This window comes from Spea bombifrons, chromosome 12 (genome assembly GCF_027358695.1).
Source record: "Spea bombifrons isolate aSpeBom1 chromosome 12, aSpeBom1.2.pri, whole genome shotgun sequence".
NCBI classification, from domain to species: Eukaryota; Metazoa; Chordata; class Amphibia; order Anura; family Pelobatidae; genus Spea; species Spea bombifrons.
Genome location: NC_071098.1, coordinates 17879745 through 17898803, shown reverse-complemented (window position 1 = coordinate 17898803; position 19059 = coordinate 17879745). Strand labels below are relative to the sequence as shown.

Sequence of the window (19059 nt, the reverse complement as noted above, 5' to 3'; positions counted from 1 at the left end):
GCTTGTTTTTGTCTGCATATGCCAAACTAGCTTGTTTTGTTGTACTCAAAACCTTTTCTGTAAATATTATTTAACAACCACTTGCATTTGAATATATATATATATATATATATATATATATACTGTATTGGCTCGAATATAGGCCGCACTTTTTTCCCCCACTTTAAGTCTTTAAAGTGGGGGTGCGGCCTATATTCGGGGTCTAGCGCCCGACGCCCGGGACATTCAGTCCCGGGCGCTGGGCAGGCAGCGGGGTTAGGATACAGATCCCTTGCAGCGGTGCAGGGGACCTGCATCCTACTCCCCGATACGCTCAGACAGCCTCCCCTGCCAGCACTTCCCACGGGGGGGGTGCCGGCACGGGAGGTTGTCTAAGCGCATCGTGCGGACCGTCCGCGCGATGCGTTTTACCTCTGCCCCCCCAGACTTACTTGAGCAGACTCCCGGGTGTCTTGCGGGACCGGCGGGGGACATCTACGCAATACGCGTAGCATATCTCGGGGAGGGAGGACAGTGGTAGCATATCTCGGGGAGGGAGAACAGTGGTAGCATATCTCGGGGAGGGAGGACAGTGGCAGCATATCGCGGGGGGGCAGAGTGGCAGCATGTTTTTTTGGTGCTTTTTTAAAGAAAAAAACTTTTTCTTTAAAAAAGCACCAAACTTTTAGGGTGCGGCCTATATACGGGGGCGGCCTATATCCCAGCCAATACGGTATATATATATAATGTCTACAGTGAGAAAGATTATTCAAATGTCGAAAACATGTCCAGTAATGGACGTCCCAGCAAAGTCACCCCAAGGTCAAACTATGCAATGCTCAGAGAAACCCAAAAATTACATCTCAGACTCTACAGGACTCACTTAACATGTTACAAGTTAAAGTTCATGTCAGTACAATTAGAAAAAGACTGAAGAAGTATGGTTTGTTTGGAAGGTTGCCAGGAGAAAGCGTCTTCTCTAAAAAGAACATGGCAGAACGGCTTAGGTTTGCAAAGTTGCATCTGAACAAACCACAAGACTTCTGGAACAATGTCCTTTGGGCAGTTGAGACTAAAGTGAAGATGTTTGCCCAAAATGCACAGCACCACAATTGGTGAAAACCAAACACAACATATCAGCACAAAAAAACTCATACCAACTGTTAAACAGGGTTGTGGAGGGGTGATGATTTGGACTTGTTTTGAAGCCACAGGACCTGGGAACCTTGCAGTTGTTGACTCTGAACTCCTCTGTATACCAAAGTACTAATTATAAGACGACCCCTGAAATTTTGAATATTAATTTAGAAAAAAAAGAAAAAGCCTGAATATAAGCCTACCTTAAGAAAAAAGTTTTATTAGTAAATATTAAATTACATGTAAACAATTTTCTCATATTTAATAAAAACTATGACTGAGAAAAATTATTTTTGGTTTCTATTTCCTTTTATTTGCTAACCTGCCCCCAGTTATGCACATCTGCCCCTAGATATGCCTTATATCCCTATATGCCACTCTGCCTCCCAGATATGCCTTTTAACCCCCTATTTGCCACTCTCCCCAGATTTGCCTTATACACCCTTATATGCCATTCTGCCTCCCTGATATTCCTTTTAACCCCCTATATGCCACTCTGCCCCCTGAAATCCCTTATTACGCCCTCATATGCCACTCCTACCCCCCACCGCGACTTATCCATGCATCCCTAGACTTGTCTCTCGTGCTTCAGATTCCCTGGTGTCTAGTGGAGGCAGCCGCTGGAGACGTCCACTGGCTCCCAGAGAGGAGGATCTGGATCTTAGTCTTGTAGTCAGACCTCTATTTGAGGTCTGATTATAACATGACCTCGAATATAAGACAACAGGTATTTTTCAAAGCATTTGTTATGGCTTTATTTTTGGTGAATAAATAATGACACGGTGTAATATGTCATGTGTTGTTGTTCTAAGGTTGTATTTACCTAAATTACCTTAGATCTGCTAATGAATAGATGATTGTTATGATTTCCTATTATGTAAAACCATAGAATTCAAAGAGGGTGTACTTTCTTTTTAACACAACTCTGTGACGGAGACCCGCACTCTGATTGAATAGCTCTGCAGTAGAAATCTTCCTTGCCATGAATGCTCAGTTGCCCAAGGGTTTATCCTCCCAAGGATCACCCCCAAGGGTTTTGGAGAGAACGGTCAATCCTGGGGTACCAATGGAGAGCTCAGGTCCGAGGATGTTATGGTCCAAAAACCGTCTTGAACCGAACTTGGGAACCTGAGCGACAGCGGCGAACACGTACACGAGTTCCATAGCCGCGGGTGTGTATAACCCGGTCGTAAAGATTGGTAATAAAACCAGGGTTCCCAAATGAGCTCGATCTCTTTAACCACCACCGAGTGTTGTCCACCATGAGCATAGTGTAACCCCAAAAGAACAACGTGGTGGGACAAAGGTCCGCGGCAATGCAGTTCCAATTGTCGACAGGCATTGGCTTGGTTCCTAGCTGCCGTACAGTCTCATGAGTTTGTGGCTAGGTCCCGGTCAAGTGCATCGAGCATTTGCTGGCTTGTAGAACCCCCATAACCTGCTAGTTCATGGGTGTGTGGTTAGGGTAGACTAAACGGGTTTCTTCTTCACCCTGTGTCCCTCAATGAACACAGGGTTGCTTAGGCATAAGAGGGGACTGGGCAGGCAGGTAAGCCGCCTCAGGGGCTTACCATGACATATTCTATATACGGTATACAGTTATGTTTATGTGTCTACCTGGGAAAAGTAAATATGTTACAAAAACTCCATAAAACAGTATTCACAAGTTCTATATTATAATTTCTTCCTTATCTCATTTTCGACAACCACACTTTACAAAAACATGTTTTCTTCTGTACGTTATCATCCAAAAAAATTACATTAAAAATATAAATACTGTTATATATTACAGTGTCTGAGGGTTATGTAATTTGATTGATATATTTGTTAATAAGCATTATTCTGACACTCTAGTTAGTGTGTTTCTGTTTGTGATACACTTTGTGTAACATCTTAAGTGTAATCTCTGTGTAATTGCAGATGTGACCTGTCCTCCCTACAGTCACTATGATAGCTGTGTGAGTGTGTGCCAGCCAAGATGTGCCGCCATCCGACTGAAAAGTGATTGTAATCACTACTGTGTGGAGGGTTGCCAGTGTGACCCAGGATATGTACTAAATGGAAAGAGTTGCATTCTACCTCACAACTGTGGTTGTTATGCTGATGGCAAATACTATGAGGCAAGGATTTTTACAGCTTTTCATATAAACTAATGCTTAGTTTTGTTTTTTTTCTTCAACCATGGCAGTTGGAATACTAGAGAGTAATAGGAGAACTGGAGAAAAACCATACTACAGAAAGTAGCAAAAGAAACAACATTCATAAAGTGGAGGGACTCAGATTAACAATCCCATTGATTTTTTTTTCTTTTTTTTCTAGTTGTATAGAAATATAGTTTTTTGTTATCAATAGATTTGAATCATTGCATTCGCAAAATATATTTATTCCATAGACAACTACATGCATAGTTTATGAACGTTCCATACTTATTACAATTCATACAACTTTTGTTATCCATTGTATTATAAAGACTTTTTTTTTATCTTCGTAGCCCAAACAGTTGTTCTGGAACAGTGACTGTACTAGGCGTTGCAGATGTTTTGGACGAAACCTCATCCAATGTGACCCACGACACTGCAAATCAGATGAGGAGTGTGCACTCAGAAATGGAGTACGGGGCTGCTTCAGTAAGAAGAGCTCTTACTGCATTGCTGCAGGAGGAGGTGTCTTTCGGACGTTTGATGGAGCTTTTCTTCGTTTCCCAGCTAACTGTGCCTTTGTATTGTCCACAATTTGCCAGAAACTCCCAGATATTTCCTTTCAGCTCATCATCAACTTTGATAAGTGGTCCTCTCCCAATTTGACTGTCATCTCGCCTGTTTACTTTTATATAAACGAAGAGCAAATCCTTATTAATGACCGCAATACTGTGAAGGTTAGATTTTTCATAAATTATTTTTCTTCTGTTTATTTCAGTTTATATACCATGTACAATGTGCAGAAATGGTAAGTTCTATCCAGTAACACAAATGCAATACAGTGAGTATCAAAGAAAAAACTAGCTTCACCTCAAAATATGTATTTTGCATTGAAATCCATGGTCTCACATCACCAAAAAAAAGGAACTTCAAATGTTTGCATTATGTTCATTTTCATCTGAACTGGCGAACAGGCTTTACCTGTCACAAAAGATATGTGCCATTGAAATAAAAGGTAACAACTGGACAGCTTTTCTTACCTTAGGGTATGAAGTTGGCAGATTCTTTTATAGAGGGAGATTTAAACCCTTCAGTGTCAATGTATAGTTTGTTTTTTATGATCAGTCTTTTTTATATATATATTTGCTCAGTGTTTAAAACTCATTAGCTTTCCAAATATCAAATTACGTATTATTTACATACATGCTTTCTATTAGCACTTAACTGGCTTTGTTCTGGAGACGTAATTCAGTATATGCACCCACCTAAACAAAACCGTATTAACATCCTAAGGACTAAATACATTTTGAACTGTAGGGTACCTTTGATAACTTGTTTTAACTCATAACGTCCTCCCTTCTCCTTAAGTTTAACCACACATACACTATATGGGCAAAAGTATTGGGACACCTAACCGTTACACCAACACAGACTTTTATGACATTGCATTCTAAATACAATGACATTAATATGTAGCTGAACCCCCCCCCCTTGCAGCTATAACAGCTTCAACAGTTCTGGGAAGGCTTTCCAGAGTGTTTGGGGATTTTTGCCCATTCATCCAGTAGAGCATTTGTGAGGTCAGGCACTGATGTTTGATGAGAAGGCCTGGTGCACAATCTCTCTAGTTTATCCCAAAGGTGTTCAATTGGGTTGAGGTCAGGGCTCTGTGTGGGCCAGTCGAGTTCTTCCACACCAAACTCATCTAACCATGTCTTCATGTACCTTGCTTTGTGCACTGGGGCACAGTCATGCTGGAATAGAAAAGGGTCTTTCCCACACTGTTCCTACAAAGCTGGAAGCATAGCATGTCCAAAATGTCTAGGTATGCTGTTTTACTTGTTACTAAGAGAAAAGGGAAGCCACTGTGGTACTCCACAGATGTGGCACAAATATTGATAGATCTGTGGGCCCCCAGCTGCCCTTGCACATCTTGTACTGTATGCATGCTCTGCAGTGCAGACTAAAAATACTAATAATTGCACTGCAGCATGCAAGCAGCAAGTGGGGGCATTGACACCAGGGCCATGAGGCAAATACCCCATTTGCCCCATATTTAACCACCCCTGCTCCAAGAGTGGTCACATGCATGGAAATGACTGTGATTGGCTTTGGATGCTTTGCCTGTGCTTGCCAACAGGAACAGCAAATTCCCACCACTATTGTTTAAAAAGTATGTGCTTTGCCTTTTAAGCTTTTACATGCATGTGAAGGCCTCTGACTGACCGTTGCTAGTGTGCTTGGCATTCAGGGCAGCCAGCAACAGCGGTCCTATCTCCAACTGCGGTGAGAATTTGCTGTGATCTGTGAAAGTAGCAGTAATACTATATTCTTGGCTTTAAGTGTCAATTGTGTATCCTCCTTCCTTCAAAAGTTAATAGAGCATACCCTGAATAAAGCCAACTTAAGCTTCTCATATTTGTCTTATATGCATATATGTAGAACTGTCAGCCTTCCCTTAGTAAATCCTCATTTATAGTTATAGTTCATGGTAGCTGGAGTGCAAACATGGATTTCATTGTCTCTTCAAATGCAGTACATCACAATTCCCATCAAGCTAATTTAGGCACTAGCGTGGTGGAATGTTCCTTACTGCCTAACATTTATTCTTAGGAAACCATTACATCAGGTAAAGCAACATGCATTATTGAAACAGAAAACATGAGGAGCAACCAGGACAAATGGGTCTGGGTTTCATAATGGGACTGCATGGAGCTGTGCAATTATAGTCCTAAACAGCCTTATGTTCTCATTAATTGGGTGTTTTTAACACTTAAATGTAGTTGATATATAAATGCCTTCCAACCCCATCTCAATGCAATTACAGTTTTCTAAATACATAAAGGTAACACGCCGCCTACTATCACCTTGCGTGTAATTCAGCATTGTGCACATGTCTCTTTCTTTTTGAAGGTCTTTAAAAATAAGATATTGGATAGTTTACATTTTTCATTTGGTTCTTTAAATTCTATTGGCAGTAAGATTTGTTGAATTTTGCACTAGCTTTCATAAAAGTAGAACATTGGAATATTGGACAACGATTAAATGGTGGTATATTGTTTTTCTTAATCACTTATTGTATAACTTAATTGTTTTTACCCTAGGTAAATGGTACACAAGTTACTGTCCCATTTGTCACTGGATTGTCAACTAAGATTTACAGCATGGAAGGATTTTTGGTGATAGACACTAGTCCAGACATTCAAATTCATTATAATGGTTTCAACGTTATCAAAATCAGCATCAGTGAGAGACTTCAAAACAAAGTTTGTGGTCTTTGTGGCAATTTTAATGGAGATTTAACTGATGATTATGTGACACTTCGTGGAAAACCAGTAGTGAGCAGTGTTGTGTTAGCACAGAGCTGGAAAACCAATGGAATGCAAAAGAGGTAACTAAAAAGGGAGGAGAATCTGTTAATGATAGAGGATAGAAACTTCATTCGATTCTACATTATTTTGAGAATATACAGTTGTTTTACAAATAAAAAACAACATATTTGACCACTATCTCTAACACTGAATACAAGTTACTTCCTTGGATCACACATGAGAGATTGGAAAGTATAGAGTGAACTTTATCATGATATAAAAATTGACCTACTCTGATCAACAGCCCTGCCATTTAGTTGCTTGGTTTACTGGGCAATGAGTCCACTTACAAATAGCAGTATCAAAGAAAACATGTTTTTTAAGTTACATATTATTGACACATTATTGTCGTAATTCTTGATGCCCATGAATTAACTTGCAGTTTAACAAACTGCTATATATAAACAGACAGAACTCAGAGGAACTCATCCCATTCACATTTGCTGCCACCATGGCCAAAAGAACTTGGTGGTAGACATGGGGTTAAATGTGTAGATTTTAGGGTGCATGCTTCATTACACCAGTAAGCAAGTCTGAAATGGTAACAAATTCTGATAATGGCCATTTGTTTTCCAGCTGTAATGAGTTGCAGTATTCACAATATGCTTCCACGTGTGATAATGTCCAAATCCAGAAGCTCCAGAGTGATGGATACTGCTTAAAGCTTACAGATATGAAGGGATTTTTTCAGCCATGTTATGGACTACTTGACCCTGTTCCGTTCTATGAGTCTTGTTTCCTGGATGGTTGCTACAATAACAAAAAGTTCCAGCTATGCGGCTCTTTAGCTGCATATGGAGAAGCTTGCAGATCGTTTGGTATTCTCAGCACTGAATGGATTGAGAAGGAGAATTGCTGTAAGTTTTTTCAAAAAGATATTTGTTCTTGAACACAGAAAATCAATAATTCTATATATGCCATTGGAGTAGAATAAATGTTATTCTGGTGGAAAAATACAAAAAGGAAAACATGCTACACGATCAGTGGGACTGCAAACACAATAACATTAACCCACGTGACATATTACACACAATCGACCTAGGTCCCTCAATGATATGTTAGAATACAACTGATATAGTTGTGTGTATGATATTATAGAATGTTTGAAAGTATCTAATCAGTAGGACTGTATATGGTGATTTAGAAACATAGATACATTATTAAAACAAATACAAAAATAGGCTCAGCTGCAGGGCCCTTGCAGCTAGACTCTAAAATAAATTACAAAAAGTAACTTCCTATAAAGTGAAGTATCTCGTTAAGATAAAAATTAAAAAAAAAGTAAAAAATGGATAAAAAATGGGGAAATGCTGGTTATTGGAATGACACAATATGCTCAAGGTAGTTGATTATTACATCAAGAGATAATGTCAGAGACCGAGTAGATGACACAATAATACTGTTGTTTGTTATGTAAAGTTTTTCAAATATTATCCGCTGTGAGAAAAGAGTGTATCATATTATTCACAGTTTGTAGGTGATAACTAGACTTGGGCACCAGGGTGCTCTTCGTGTTCGTCTTCGTGCTCGTCTTCGGGAAAAAAAAAATCTTCGTGTTCCGCGAATATTCGCCTGTTCCTGTCTTCTCTTCGGGCGAATATTCGTGGACATTTTTCGTGTTCGGTTTTTCTTCGTTTTTGCCGGTTAAGGGGTTAATACGGGGTTAATGAGCAACTCTATTGGTCGTCAGCAGGGGGCTCGTCTGCTGTAACTTGTCCGGCAGATACCATTGGTCTCCCTGTTTTATCATTTATTAACTGGTAGAACAGGGAGACCAGTGGGATCTGCCGGACAAGTTGCTTCATTAGGGGTTAACTTTTTAAAGTCTGTACGAGCGACTCTGTTGGTCGCTTGTACAGACTTTTAGGCTCCTGGTGCTGTAACTTACCCGGCAGATCCCACTGGTCTCCCTGTTCTATCAGTTAAATGTCTGTACGACCGACCAATAAAGTCGCTTGTACGGACATTTACCTGTTAGAACAGGGAGACCAGTGGGATCTGCCGGGTAAGTTGCAGCATTGGGGTTTTAAAAGTCTGTACGTGCGGCTCTGTTGCTCAGGTCTCCCTGTTCTCTCAGTTAAATGTCCTTGAGCCTATTGGTCACCTGCAGGGTCTTCCAATTGGTTGATGCCAGAGGAGGTCCCTGTAGGCAACCAATAGGCTCATTCGCACTGCCCTGTAACCCGTGATGGCGAATCTGCGGATTTCCACTTCCGTGAACCCCTTCGATGCTGCGTGAACCCCTTCTTCGCCTACGTTTTACCGCCGCTGTCTTCTCTTTGGCGTGTCTTCTTTTCTCACAGCGGATAATATTTGAAAAACTTTACATAACAAACAACAGTATTATTGTGTCATCTACTCGGTCTCTGACATTATCTCTTGATGTAATAATCAATATTAAACATGTTGTCTCCACATGGCCACACAACCAATGCTAAAGATTAGTCAAAATGTTATTAGTTAACTAAAAATACTTTTTCCATAGTTTAGTACTCAAAATATACAGCTAAGGGGCACATTTCATATATAAGTAACCATCATTTCAACCCTTTAACTTATCTTCAATATCTATTTTGTAGCTACATAGAAACATCAACATTCTCTGGTTTTCTGAGTCAACACACGAATCCTCTGGGTTGCGGAAGCAGGGTCTTGACACACCCCACTCCAGTAGCGTACCTAGCGGACTGTGCCGCTCATCAGGGGGTGCCGCCATGCCGGTACCCCTCCAGAGATGGACAGTAATGTCCGCAGCTAGGGGAGCAGGATCGGTTGGGGATATCAGGGATCTCACTCTAGCTGGCTTAATGTCAATTAAGGAAGGGGGAGGTCTGTTAATGCAGACCTCCGATCGTGCTCCCTTGTGATGCGTGTGGCAACTGATGCTGTGCGTCAGGATTTGATGTCATATCCCGGCGCACAACACTAAAGCTGCGCCCACTGCCTTCTGTGGTCACTGCACCGGAAGGGAACGAAGGGGCAACGAAGAAGAGGAGGAAAAGGAGCTGTAGCAGGAAAAGTGACAGAGGAAAGGTAGAAAAACATTCAGTGAGAGTGGATTAGTAAATGTGGATTAGTAAGTGTATATGAGTATATGAATGAGTGAATTAATGTTTGTGAATGACTGTGTGTGGGATAGCATAGGGAGGCTATAATCACACTCCTATCATTCCTAGGTTCCAGCATGTGCTGGCTGCTTGGGCATGATAGGAGTGTGATTGCTGTTAGCAATCATATATATTAGCAGCATAGCAATTGGGTCAAAAAGTGTTGCTTCTCAGATTTTAAGTATGCATCATTCTAGTAATAAGAAACAATCTGTTTAAAACCATAGGCTAGTATCAAGGCAGAATTCTAACCACAGGGATACATTTGCATTAACTTTGTACTGCATTCATGTTCAGAGATTTGAGATCCTAATGTTACTCTTTGGAATATTTTCATCTTTAGCAGGAGTTATTGAAGACCCATGTGTTGGTACAGACTGTCCCAACAGGAGCTGTGAGGTGGACAATGGAGGAGAACTTTGTGGATGCATGGAACCACCTGCATATGGAAATGGTAGAGTCTTCCTGTTGAACTGTACTGTATGATATTAGCAGTAACTTGAAATTAATAAAAAGAAGGGACCTTTACAATGCTTTCCTGTACTTTTAACAGTAGATACATTAAAAACTGCAACAGTAAAATACAATAATTAACAAGTAATGCAGTAATTATTTTCTTTTATTGGCTTAACATTTCTACGATCTCAAGATTAAACTTAAAAAATGAGCTCCTGGTGGTCCAGAAAAAAATAACGGGTCTGTCAAATTTCCCATTTCAGTTGAATATATGAATACCTTTAAATCAAATGCAGGCATTATAACAATTTAAGTTTCGTTTTTAACAATTTAACTGTTTAGCTTAAGTGATGAATGTTTTTTACCCTTTTGGGATAATATTAGATAAAATTCTCACTGGGAACTTTGCTTTATTCTGGAACAATAAATCTGTGTACTTGGGAGAGTGTGTCTTTTTTCAGTGCTTGGACACATTTTATATATGTAAATATTCAAATACTGTGCAAACATTCTGGAAATTTGATAATTTGTGTATTCACTGAATTTCTAGACACGCATGACATTATTGATGCAGAGGTGACTTGCAAAGCTGCCCAGATGGAGGTGTCCATCTCTAAATGCAAACTATTTCAGCTTGGCTTTGAAAGAGAAGGAGTGCGAATCAATGACAGGCACTGCCCAGGAATTGAGGGTGAAGATTTCATTTCTTTTCAGATAAACAACACCAAAGGAAACTGTGGAAATATTGTTCAGGTAAGTATCAATTAATGAAAATATACCTTTTGATTGCCAGCTTTTTGTTTTGGTGATAGCTGTTGCTGCAAGGTTTTGTGGTTAATAAAATAATTAATGCATCATACTATTCCATTATTTTAATAAAGTCTCACATGGGTTTGTTTCTGCTAAAGAAGTGTATGCTTATTATCAGTTGTGGTACTAAGCATACATACTTAGTATGAACTGTAGTTTATAGTAGAACTGTATTTTATTTGTGGAAACCAAATTGTAAATTTATACCATACCAAAATAATAGATGTTAGGCACTGTAAACACTAGAGATAGAAAGTCACATCTGGGATCCATTTAAGCGGGGTCTATTCTTTGTATGTGACAATGATTATAGCAGTCCTGTTTTAGTTGCAACAGTACAGACAGGTGATTTTCGCAATAGTACATATAATATGAGCAGAGCTAGATGTACCATGAATCTAGGGCCAAACCTCTCCTGGTCCACTCATATATTTCACAGTATATACTATTACTTGGTTGGATTGAAATAACAACTAGACTTGGGCGCCTGCCAACTCTTCGTGTTGCTCTTCGTGGGGAAAAAAATCTTAATTTTCCACGAATATTTGCCCGTTCCTGTCCAGATTCCTGGCTGACAGGGTGGAATCCTTATTCATTTTGTAGGTGTCATTTCTGCGACAGCCTCTAGAGGGCGCCTGTCTGTACACAGCACCGTGTAGACTAATGAGCTGACTTAAATAGCTGATTCCTCCTCCATTGGGTCCCTTTGCATTGCAGTTTAGCAGCCTATTGTCCTGGCTCTGTACCAGGTCCTGAATCATTCCTGGCATCCTGCTTCTGACCCGGCTTAATATTGACCACTCTCCTGCATACTGTATCTGACTTTTCTGAGCCTAGCCGCACAGAGCGGGCCCATGCCAGTTAAGCTACATAGAGTGGCTTCCTGCCGTGTGCCCCGCCTGAAGGGCTCCCAAGTCATGTGCCCTGCCCGAAAGGGCTTCCAAGTCGTTTGCCGTGCCTGAAAGGGCTTCCAAGTCATGTGCCCTGCCCGAAGGGCTTCCAAGTCATGTGCCTTGCTCGAAGGGCTTCCAAGTTGCGTGCCCTGCCAGAGGGCTTCCTGCCGTGTGCCCTGGCAGAGGGCTCCTTGCTGTGTGTCCAGTGCGCTGCCGTGTGTCCGGTTCCCTGTCAAAAGACTTACAGCCTGTACTTGCCTGTCATCCAGCTTCTCCAATACAGGCCACATTATACTATTCAGCCTGTGGTGTGTTTCATTTCACCTGTTTGTATCATCCTTCTAGTTATAATGCATCGTGGGGTACAAACTGAGCCTCTGGTATCCCCTGCGACTGGGCTCCTACGTGACCTGCTTACTTGAGTCTTGACAGTTCCTGTGTTCAGTTTGGGAGAATATTCATGTACATTTTTGTGTTCGTTTTTTTCTTCGTTTTTTGGTAGCCGGGGTTAACACGGTACGCACTCTGGCCAGATGAGCCCCCTGCTGGCAACCAATAGAGTTGCTCGTACAGACTTATAAAATCCTGGTGCCGCAACTTAGCCAGGGGAGACCGTGGCCTCTTGGAGCAGGGAGACCATGGCCTCCCCAGGCCAAGTTCCGCCGTCAGGAGTTAAAGGGCCATGTGGGGAACCTGGCAGGGAACCTGGCCTGTCTCCCCGCTCCAAGAGTTAAAGGTCTTTAACTCCTGACGGCGAACCTACGGATTTCCGTTGGTTCGCCGTCAGGAGTTAAAGGACCATAAGAACAACTTTATTGGTTGCCGGCAGGGGCAATAGAGTCGCTTGCACGGCCCTTTAACTCCTGACGGCTAACCTACGTATTTCCGCTCCTGTTAACCCTAGCGATGCTGCGTAGATAAGGAAGGCTCGATGGAGAAGGGACTAGGAAGATTAGTAAACGAAGGTGAACAAGAAGATTCTACGTGTTGTGTGTCTTCGTCTTTGTATACGCTTTGCCACCGCCATGTTTGTATGTTCGGTATTCAGGGCTGAACAATGAAAACGCACCCTTCGTGTTCGTTTTCATGTTCGCCCGAGTATGAATGCACAAGTCTAATAACAGCAGCATTTTATCATGGTTTCCACTTTCCAGGTTTAAACCTCACTTTGTCAATTTTAATGGAATACTACAACAAATGAATTTTTGTTCTTTTCTTTACAGTCTAATGGCACTCACATAATGTACAAAAACACAGTGTGGATAGAAAGTGCAAACAACACTGGTAACATAATTACACGAGATCGGACCATCAATGTGGAGTTCTCATGTGCATATGAACTGGATATCAAGATCTCATTGGATTCTGTTATAAGGCCAATGCTAAGGTAACTTGATCTAAATATCTTTATTATTTGTTTTGCATTTAGTTTGTATTTTCATGTGTATGGGCACATTAATGATCCATTTTTGTTTCCATATAAATTCAGCCTCTATGAAATGTCTCTTGGAATACAGATGTAAATGCAGTAAGGCACATTTTTTTAGGTGACAGTAGACTTCCGTTGGTAATATGGTATATAAAGAAAAAGGTGAAACTGTGTTGATTTTTACTGTTATTGTTTAGAACAACCGTATGGTGAATGAAGCTTACACTTTATTACAATTTTTCAAAAGGTTAGTATAAATATGTCATTGGACAGCAAAGAAGCATTATACGGGGCACTCTTAAATAAATGTACGTTTGATTTTTCCATCAGTTAACATAATGTACCTATATTTTCAGTGTTATTAACCTCACTGTTCCAACACAAGAGGGAAGCTTCACCACAAAGATGGCTCTCTACAAGAATGCATCTTATAAGCACCCATACCGCCAAGGAGAGGTGGTGCTCACCACTCGGGATGTGCTGTTTGTTGGGGTGTTTGTGGTTGGAGCAGACTCTACTCACTTAATCCTAATCCTGAACAAATGCTATGCAACTCCTTCAAGAGACAGCAATGACAAGCTGCGATACTTCATCATCGAAGGAGGGTGGGTGTATATTTCACATTGCACTGTATATAATAACCACCACCTAGGAGATATTTTACAGTATGTTTTTCATGAAAGGGGAATATACTATTTTTCTTATTTTCTTTGCAAAATATATATCTTCAGACATTGCTGCATTGCTTCAGTAGGATAGCTTTATACCATAAATAATCAGTGTTTTCATATGTACAGTACCTAGTTGAAGGCCATTGAAATAATGTCAGTAAGTTTACTAGAGAAAAGAATGACAAAAAATACCGACTATATATACAGAGTACAGTATATAGGATTTTAAAATAAAGTAAGCCGATTTTGTCAGGGAAGATAGGATTTAGCATATGCAGTACATTATATTACAATTACTTATATAGCACCAGCAGATTCTGTAGCGCTGTTACAATCAATAATTGAAAGTCACACATATTAACAAACTGGAGGAGGAGAGGGCCCTGCTCTTGTGAGTTTACAATCTTGTTGTAGAGATTGATTCAAACATACCAAACATTACTATAGCTGGCACATGCACAGATTACTCTCCCTAAATAGACTATACTATGTGGATTAGGTCATATTTTAAAAGTTCTTATACGTATTTATTGATAGTAATTTGTATTTTGTATGTTTGATGCTGCTAGTGAAAGCTAAATGTTTGCATTTGTTGATTAGGTGTCCAAACAACAAAGACAATACCATTGGAATAGAAGAGAATGGGATCTCTCTCACATGTCGTTTTCATGTCACAGTCTTTAAATTCATAGGGGACTATGATGAGGTTCACCTACACTGTGCTGTCTCTTTGTGTGACTCTGAAAAATACTCCTGCAAAATTGTGAGTACCAGTCTTCCATAATACTCAATGAATAAAACATTTTCCAAAATGGCATGTATGCCTCTGGTAATGGAAAAATGTTCACAATAACCATCATCATCATCATCTTTAAATCTAAATCTTTTAGCAGAGATGTAATTTTTATAACAATTGAGGACTAATTGTAGATGATGGCTGACACTGCAGACATATGGTATACTTATCATCAACCAGCTACAGCACTGGCTCATGCAAGAGGGTGTAAAGAGACCCCTAGAGCAAATGCACAGAAAGTGCTTCCATTGATTTCAATGGATTGGCTGCTTCAAGCAGCCAAAAGTGACACAAAACCTGTGGGGGCAGTGCATCACCGCTCTGGATCTGGAGCTTCTTTAGTTTAATATGCATTTCCCATTGACAAAACTGTATATCATAGGTGCCAGTTAGACTAACTTACAAGGACTTTGACACATAACAAAAGAAGTATACCAAAGCAGTTGAAGAAAATCATAATCTGCATTGTTTGCCTTGACATCTGTGTTGTATGATAACAATTTGGTTAAACTAGTTATACAACAGGGTAATAAGGAATAGACCTGTCCATACAGATTGCAAAGTAAACAAAATTTGCCAATTTTGGCAATCCGTACAAATCCTGAACATAAAAAGGGAGCCCTAACAAAGCAAATGGAAAAGAAACAAAGAGATCTGAATTTTTGTTTGAATTTTGTTGGTGCTTTAATTCTCACTTACACACTCACCCATTTTTTCATTTATACTCTTTCACATTCTCTCTCTTTCATGCTCTCTCAGAATGTCTCTCTACCTTCTCCACTGACTGCTTCCGCATCCCTGTCTCCAAGACGTGAAGCTCTGGTTCTTATCACGCATCTAATTGTTCTTCTTTCTTCTGTCATCTTTTTTCTTTCTGCTGTCAACTTCTCTGTGGACAACAGAACATTGACCTCACGGGGAACTTCAGCAAAATGTCAGAGCTTCCAGGCACACTCTTTATCCTGATTGGCGGAACAGAGGAGAGAGTGTGCCCGGTGGGTCCATGCTTTTACAGAAGTTTACGGTGAGGTTACTTCTGGGAAGAGGGTGAGGATCTGCCTCAGCCATTTTGTGCTAGTTCAAGGAAGGGCATGTCCACTGAGAAGCGGACAAAAGAAAGATGTCAGAAGAACAAAAAGATTAGGAAGAAGCAGAGCTGCACGCCATGGAGACAAGGACATAGAGTCAGGCAACAGAGACGATAAGGATACTGTCGGCCAGCCCAGAGGCAGACACCAGGCCAGCAGGAAAACCAGGGTTCTCACATTGAGTGTTATGTACTGGAGCGTCGCTATACCTCTGTGAACTAAGGAGAGGTGGAGGTCTTTGGAGCGATTGAGAAGGATATGTTCCTGGTGTCAGCTACTTACATGATCAGCACCTGCCACAGGGGAGAGGGAGACCTTTCTCCGTCAGCCAGCAGCCGCCACAGAGAAGAGGGAGACCTCCCTCCGTTACATAGCAGGCACAGCAGCCACCACAGAGAAGATGGAGAGCCCCCTCCATCAGCCAGCTCCAACTGCCACAGAGGAGAGGGAGACTCCATGCACCCTCTATCCACCTCACAGACCTTATGATTGTCCCATTGACTTACTACCGGGAATAATGCCTCCTTGACACCGTGACTATTTGTTATTTGTTCCAGGGACCTGTACCAGAGTTAGATGGAGGACAACTTAAAGTGAGGTTTCATTCACCGATCTACATCACCTGTAGGGGCTGGATTCTTCTTCGTACGAAAGAAGGATGGTGACTTACGTCCCTGTATAGACTACCAGGGGCTAAACAAGATCATTGGATGCAATACTTACCCCATATCTCTGATCACAGAACTTTTTGACAGATTACGAGGTGCTACTGTATTTACGAAATCAGACCTCCGAGTGGCGTACAACCTCGTCTGGATTTGACCAGGTCATGAATGGAAGACCGCCTTCAACACTCGGGCTGGTCACTATGAGTATAGGTCTTGCCTTTCGGCCTGTGTAACGCCCAGGCAGTCTTTCAAGAATTTATAAATTATTGTCTTCGACTCCACGGACTCTGCGCAAAATTAGAGAAATGCCCTTTCAAGGTGTGCAAAGTGAAGTTCCTGGGGAACCCAGAAGGGTTCTAGATGGACCCGGCTAAATTACAAGCGATCAAAGAATGGGCTAAACTGGTAGGACTGAAACCCCTTTAACGTTTTGTATGGTTTGCCAATTACTACCAAAAGTTCATGCGGAATGACTCCAAGATTGCTGCAGCCCTCCCGGCCCTGAGGCCTTCTAAAGGAGAAATGTGTTACAGCCCCATTACTCAGACACCCCTATCCACGGCAACCCTTCAGGCAAGCTAGTAGCAGCTGTGCAACTACGTTGTCTAACGCCCTTAATCAAACGCATCTCTGGCATGCAGGCAGGAGCTTCCTCATTCTTACCTCGAGCCAAACTATACATACTAACAGATCTGAGGATGGAGGCTTTAAGTCTGTCCTATGGCTTTAAGACGACAGGACATCCAGGGGTGTCACGTCTCTCAAACTTTCTGATGGCCAGATTGGAGTAAGGACAACATAGAGTACGTTAAATCCTGTATGGCTTGTGCTGCCAACAAATTGTCTAAAAGACCACCTGTCGGTCTGCTACAACCTTTTTCTCGCCCCTCTACTCCATGGGCTCATCTAGCTATGGACTTCATTGTTGATCTGCCCAATTCCAAGGGTCATACCTTGATCCTCATGATCATTGTTTCTCCAAAATGGCACACATGGTACTCTTGATGAAGCTTCCCAAGCTGCAGTTTCCGAGGTTTCATTCAAGATTGCGTCAGATTGAGGAACACGATTTGTGGCACGCTTCTGTCCAGAGTTAACTAGAGCTCCAGGAATCTGCCTTGCCTTCTTCTCAGCTTATCATGCTTAAGGGCGTTAGACCAATGGTGCAGCGGCGCAAGCTAATCAGCACCTTGAACAGTTCCTGCAGTTATTTGCCAACGATCATCAGGATGACTGAGTGAATCTCATACCCTTCAGAGAGTTTGCCCGCAATAACTCAGTACAGGAGTCCACCAGGATCACTCCTCTCTACTGCTTTTATGGCCTTCACCCGCAGGCTCCTTACCTATGTCCTCGGTTCCAGCTCTTAATACACGTCTCGCAACACTCCACTCTACCTGGTTATCTGTCCAGCTCCAGAAACGAGACACAGACAGGAGATGATCTCCTAACCTGTCCTACTTGCCGTGTGACAAAGTGTGGTTGTCCGCCAGGTGCCTGAGACTCAAAGTTCATACCAGGAAATTCGCTCCACCTTTGGCTTGGACAGTTTACAATAGTTTGCCAAGTGAATGCTGTGGCTTACGAACTCTCCTTGCCCAGGACCCTCCGCATCCCACGGGTCTTCCATGTTTCCGTGCTCAAACCCCTGGTTTGTAACTGTTACATCGTTCGGCAACCCATTTCCAAAACAGTTCCGGTTCAGAGGTAGATGGGACATGTTGCCCAGGCTATCCTTGGCTCCCAAAGACAGCAAGGGAGTTTACAGTACCTTGTCCGCTGGAGGGGACATAGACTAGAGGAACGCTCCGGCGGCACGTCTCCAGTCGATATGTGAGTCCCACTTACGGAAGCCAGCCTGCCCTGGCGGAGGTCGCCTGGTGGTCGCACCTTCGAGGAGAGGTACTGTCATCTACCTGCACGATCAGCAGCTGCAGCAGCCACCACAGAAGAGAGGGAAATCCCCCCCATCAGCCAGCAGACATAGCAACCTCATTGGAGGAGAGAGAGACCCCCCCTCCGTCAGTGAGAAGGAGACCCCCCTCCATCAGCCAGCATCAGATACCGAGGAGAGGAAGACCTCCATTCACCTCCATGTGCCCTCCGGGGGCGAGACATGGGAATTCAGGTACCTATACTTATAGGTTACGGTCATGCCACACACAGAAGACCGCTGTAATCCCTCAGTGGGAAGTGACATCAGACTTTTCACATATTTTGGCGATAAAAACCCCTGATTGGTTTCTAGTCACTTCCCATTCTATATAAGCCCTTAATAGACATCAGACCTCGCCCTCTGATGGTCGTACTTATACTATATAGTGCACGTTCTGTTACAGTTTCCATTTTTCGACCTCAGCTTGACTTTGCTTGACTTTGTTTATTCTGACCTCCGGATTCCTGACCTTGTTCTTCGTTGTTCCATGATGTCTGGCACCCCGACCTTGGCTTGATCTCGACCTTGTTCTAGTCCGTTCTTTGTGGTCCTACAAATCTTGCTGTGCGGGGCACCTGCA

The 19059-nt window shown here is 42.0% G+C and overlaps 1 protein-coding gene across 1 annotated transcript in view; it reads left to right on the top strand.

The window, feature by feature from the left end:
• Window positions 1-19059, top strand: part of TECTA (tectorin alpha) — a 52337-nt gene that overhangs the window by 28807 nt on the left and 4471 nt on the right. Inside the window, exons 12-20 of the mRNA XM_053452342.1 lie at window positions 3037-3236; window positions 3608-3991; window positions 6359-6645; window positions 7202-7482; window positions 10076-10186; window positions 10739-10941; window positions 13115-13278; window positions 13677-13925; window positions 14592-14754. Of these exons, the coding sequence (XP_053308317.1) occupies window positions 3037-3236; window positions 3608-3991; window positions 6359-6645; window positions 7202-7482; window positions 10076-10186; window positions 10739-10941; window positions 13115-13278; window positions 13677-13925; window positions 14592-14754 (2042 nt within the window). The remainder of the gene's footprint in view (window positions 1-3036; window positions 3237-3607; window positions 3992-6358; window positions 6646-7201; window positions 7483-10075; window positions 10187-10738; window positions 10942-13114; window positions 13279-13676; window positions 13926-14591; window positions 14755-19059) is intronic.